This window comes from Thermobia domestica, chromosome 15, assembly GCF_964235325.1.
Source record: "Thermobia domestica chromosome 15, izTheDome1.hap1.1, whole genome shotgun sequence".
NCBI classification, from domain to species: Eukaryota; Metazoa; Arthropoda; class Insecta; order Zygentoma; family Lepismatidae; genus Thermobia; species Thermobia domestica.
In genome coordinates, this window is record NC_137468.1 from 151,435,991 (window position 1) to 151,440,911 (window position 4,921).

The window sequence follows — 4,921 nt, forward strand, 5'->3', positions numbered from 1 at the left end:
TTCTTAGTGAGTCCGATCACACAATTTCAACTTGGCCTCAGTTGTTGCATCCTTATTGGTATGCAACCGTGTACATCATATTACATCGGTTTGAAGCAATATTATTGGTGAATTGGCAATATCTTTCATGTTCTTGACGCTAATCCATACATTTCCGACGCTTTGAAGTCACGTTTATTGAGTATGAGTGCATTTCTGGGCATTTTCGTTAAGTGTTTCCACACATGTGAATCACCCTGCTTCATTTGTTATGCTATACCGACACTCCAGATGTCTTTGTAGAGCATTTGAGTACAAATTCACTACACTTAATACTCAGAACTTCACTGATGGCCAGCATCCGTACCTGGCGATTATGCAACCACACACAACGGGCATGAAGGTGTCCGCCATTTTGTATTTGTTCCAGATATCGACTTAATACAAACGAATTATTGTTACCTGGTAGAAAGCCTATCAATTCATATCCATTTAGATCAAGTTTCATTAGGTAGATTATCCGGGACTCCTTACGTTCCTTTGGGGAATCCCTTGCGCGTACATGGTAGGATTGTGAAACATACAAAATTCAATAGAGCAGGTATGACCTCTTCAGTGATTTTTTTTACCCGCCCTCTTTATGTTGGATAGTTTCCGAACTATTGGCGTCCGAAAATCATTTTCCCACGCTTTCGGCACCTTGTAGATCTGAAACTATGGCCGATAGCCGAAAGTTCAAGAGAACTTTTTTTCTTGTCTCAGTGGCAGGAGTCACCTCCCAAGAGTTGTAACACTTATTTTGCAACACCCGATATATATCTCTTTTTAATTCGAACTCCAAGGGGACACGAAAAAACTTCGAATTATCCAAAATTCGAATTATCCAACAACATTCATTTTCATATATAGCAACAAACAAAGCAAAGCACTGTGCATCAAAAACATATTCACATAGTGTAGACTTTATCTTTAAAGCAGCTTATTATTTGTGTGATCGAATACCGCAAACTAACAAACTAAATTGATTCCACATAATTCAAACTACGCGTACAATGGAAAATATATTTACGTACAACACTACAACATACATTGAATAGCCCAAACAATTAAATACCAGTAACAATTTAAATATTCTGTTCTCACTTTTAAGAAGTCGTAAACCTCATTTGCTTAAATTTGATTGTTTTTGTACGATCAATAAATCTTGAATTTCATGTATTGCGTGAAATACGATATTAATAACATTTGGTTGACTTTATCAATAATTCATCTTAAATTTTCAACCAATTTTGAAACAAGATGAGATTGGCACACGTTCTCTATCTTTACTTCTTCCCCAACTCACCTTCATCTTTATCATTACATAGATTTTCTATTTATCTTTTGTATTACTGTTCCCTATGGCTACATCTGGATAACTGAAAACACTTTAAAACTGTATTTTTCTGTTTACATCTGTCCAACATAAAAAAAAAATTCAACTGTATTTACTTCGAATTATCCAAGTTCAAATTAACGAGACTACACTGTATATATATATATATATATATATATATATATATATATATATATATATATATATATATATATATATATATATATATATATATATATATATGTGTGTATGTTACCGTCAGAACCCGAAATTAGGTAAACTAGAATTTCCTAGTTAAAACTAGTTTTCTCAAAGCCGCTTCGAAAGAACTAGTATTAACTAGTCAATACTAGAAGTTACGATGTTAGTTAGCTAGTTCTAGTTTTTACTATTTTTCCTTCTAGTTAAAACGTGTTATTACTACTCAAAACTAGTATTAACTGAAATGTGTTACCGTCAAAACCCGAAATCTGTTGAAACCAGAATACTTTAGTTAAAACTAGTTTTGTCAGCCTTTCGTATTAACTCAGTATTAACTAGTGAATTGTAAAATTGACAACGCTTATTAAGAATGCGTAGTTTACTATTTATTTTCATTAAAATACAATATTACTAGTGAAACCTGAAGAAATGTATTTATTAAGACACTTAGAAATAACTTTTCTTTTGCACAAACATCATAAATGTTTCTATATATTTCTAAAAAGTATTATGGCACTCACAATATCATAGAAATCCTTTGTTTTTGCAGTACCTTGCGAAATATAAGCCCTCTTGCATGCATAACATGTGAATCCTTGTCGTTCAAATACAATTCTATTTATTAAGAAATACACAGAAAAGACTTCCGTTTTGCAGAAATATCTGAAATGCTTTTGTATGTTAGCACAAGGTAAAATACACACTACTATTGCACTACTACTTATTCAATTCGGTGGTGCCAAAGCCAATCTACTGACGTAATATTGTATATTTATTATGAAATACAAAGAAAAACGTTTTTATTGCTAAAACATCTGAAATGTTTCTATTTGTTATCACAAGGTAAACTATCATGGCATTTTGAGTTGCAGAGAAAACCTTTCTTCTTGCACAAGCATCTTTTCGAAATACATGCTTTCTTGCACACGCAACGTGTGAACCCTTGTGGGGTTAATGCTGCTTTCCTGGCTGCAGTTCTCAACGAAATTTCAGTATCTGGTACTTCGACTGGTGTCAGGAACTGCTCGTGGCAAATGTCGAATTCAGACCTACAAACAGACGCATTTTGTTTAATCACATGGTGTGGGAATCCTGAATCACTTATATAAAAAATAATGACTTTTCAAAACAAAATAATAATGTATTTTAACGCACAATTTCCACACTCGTCATAATTAGTATTTCACAGAAACACCGGTAGTTAATCTGCGTATTTCCTACAAAAACGCCTATGCACTAAAGCACATTTCACGAGTACCGGTTTCACAAGCTAAACAACAGTCTTTTACCGGGATCAAGTTCGTGACATGTTATCAATCTACTGGTGAGTACACAGCAGACAACAACAGATGGATTACACATTATTAAATCGGTTCCGGAAAAACATAATGGACATTATAACAGAAAATTATTTTGACATAAAATGATGTGAAGAATCCATCATTATTTCGGTTAATAATAATATTACAGATACGTATAAAACACTAACATCTATGGTTAAAAGTGTTGACCAAGCTCCTCCCCATTAATTTTTCCGCTTTTGAGGATTGTGAGAAGTTGTAGGTCACTACCACCATTTTGGAAAGCAAGCAAGACAGAATTTAAGTAATTCTATGATCTAAAAGGATCAGCGCTGTAAACAATTTACTTTCTGTATAGAAATTTGAATAGCTGTGAATAATGATGTCACACGCTGACTACTCAAAAATCTAAACAAAAAAAATAAGTTGTTTACAGGAATAATCCTTTCAGATCACAGACTTATTAAATCCTATCTTGCTTGCTATCCAAAATTGTGATAGTGACCTACAACTTCCCACAATCTTAAGAAAAAGAAAGAAAAGAAAGTAGTGGGGAGCTTAGTCAACAGCGTTAACATATACAATATAGCTCTTAATTACCGAGCGGCCATAGATCAGTTGGTAAAGTGCTGGCTTCGCATTCGGAAGGTCGCAAGTTCGCGTCCAGCGGCCTACCATCCTGACTGAGGGTTTCCAGCTTTTATCCCTCTCATACCAATCAACGAATGTGATAGTACCTATAAAACTAGGCCTTAACCAACTTCCTTTCCATATGCTATCTCGTACCCCATCCCGGCGTGTACCAGAGATGCTTAAAGGCCTTAAATGAAAATGCTTAAGGCCTTCTGCGGGCGTGGTCGCGGGCTCTAAATCCCGCTGGGAGCCCTCCGCCTCGGATACAAATCCGAGCAATGGTTCGGATCCCACTTTAACCTGTAGGTCCCGTCGTTAGAAGCTCCTTAGCTTATTTAGGACGTTAATACAAATTCTATCAATAAGGAGCACATAAAAGACGAAAACTTACCTGCAATATAACTTATCCAGCTTTCCATCCTTGGTTCCAATCTTGTGCAGATCTTCATTTTTTTCTAGAACAACTCCAATGACATTCCGAAAATCCGCCTTTGCTCTGTCCACATCCGGGATTGGTATTATGACATTATCTCCCACTTCAACAGGTGGATGGGTGGCATCAGAGATACGTTTCATTTTCTTGGCCTGCTTTGACAAATTTTCACGTGCTTCTTTCCTGGATGATGTGATATCAACCGCACTAGGACCAGCCTCATTTTCTCCATCAAATGTTTCATGTTCACTAAGGCGCTCATTCATGTCCTCAATAATACTCACGAGGTCGTCCTCATCTTTATGTTTTGGAGAACATCTAATGACAGTGCTGAAGTCGTAAGTCCTACTCTTGGCTCAATGCCGAACATTGCACGGTATGAAGACTGTTTTATTCCGGAATGATAAGCTCGATTTTTCATAAACTGAACAAAGCGGAGACCATTTGACCAGTTTGTTGTTTTATTATCATGCATCCAAGAGGTAAGCATATTTTCTATATCTTGATTTGCCCGTTCTACTGACCCTTGGCTTTGGCTGTGCCTGGGCTTTCCGTTGACTAACTTTAACTCAGGCCAGGGTGTCGTTAGTTCCTTGATGACAGAATTAACAAACTCTCTGCCATTATCAGAATGTAAAATGCAGGGGGCACCAAATGTCAAAAATTTGTCTGTCAGTTGTTAGGCTACTTCTTCAGCTCTTTTGGTTTGCAGCGCTCGCAGTAAGACAAACTTCGTCAGATGATCCTGGTATACCATGATAAACTTGAACTTACGATCAGGGTGTGCTTGCATGTCTATCAGGTCCACTTGACATCGGCTGTTCATTTCTGTGTGAAGTATTGGCTTAGAAACCAAGCCCTTCTTTTTCATACTTTTCTTCCGTTGACATGTTTCACACATTGACAGAAAAATATTTATCATTTGAGTCGTAACGTTGGCATATTTCCTAGAAGTTTCAGCTTTCATTCTATCTCGACCTCCGTGTCCCACAGCAACAT

The 4,921-nt window shown here is 36.3% G+C and overlaps 1 protein-coding gene across 1 annotated transcript; it reads right to left on the reverse strand.

The window, feature by feature from the left end:
* Window positions 1-2,381: 2,381 nt before the first annotated feature.
* Window positions 2,382-4,188, reverse strand: LOC145671654 (uncharacterized). The gene is made up of 2 exons (XM_081740853.1): window positions 3,881-4,188; window positions 2,382-2,604 (listed from the first exon to the last, which is right to left on the reverse strand). Exons 1-2 carry the CDS (start codon window positions 4,186-4,188, stop codon window positions 2,382-2,384), a joined length of 531 nt encoding a protein of 176 aa, XP_081596979.1.
* Window positions 4,189-4,921: the final 733 nt, after the last annotated feature.

What these genes read in the sequence shown, in the direction of transcription:
- LOC145671654 (XM_081740853.1), bottom strand. Translation starts at nt 4,188, where the DNA reads ATGAATGAGCGCCTTAGTGAACATGAAACATTTGATGGAGAAAATGAG. An exon ending in CTGGATAAGTTATATTGCAG is followed by an intron (nt 2,605 to 3,880) that starts GTAAGTTTTCGT and finishes GTCTGTTTGTAG; the next exon opens with GTCTGAATTCGACATTTGCC.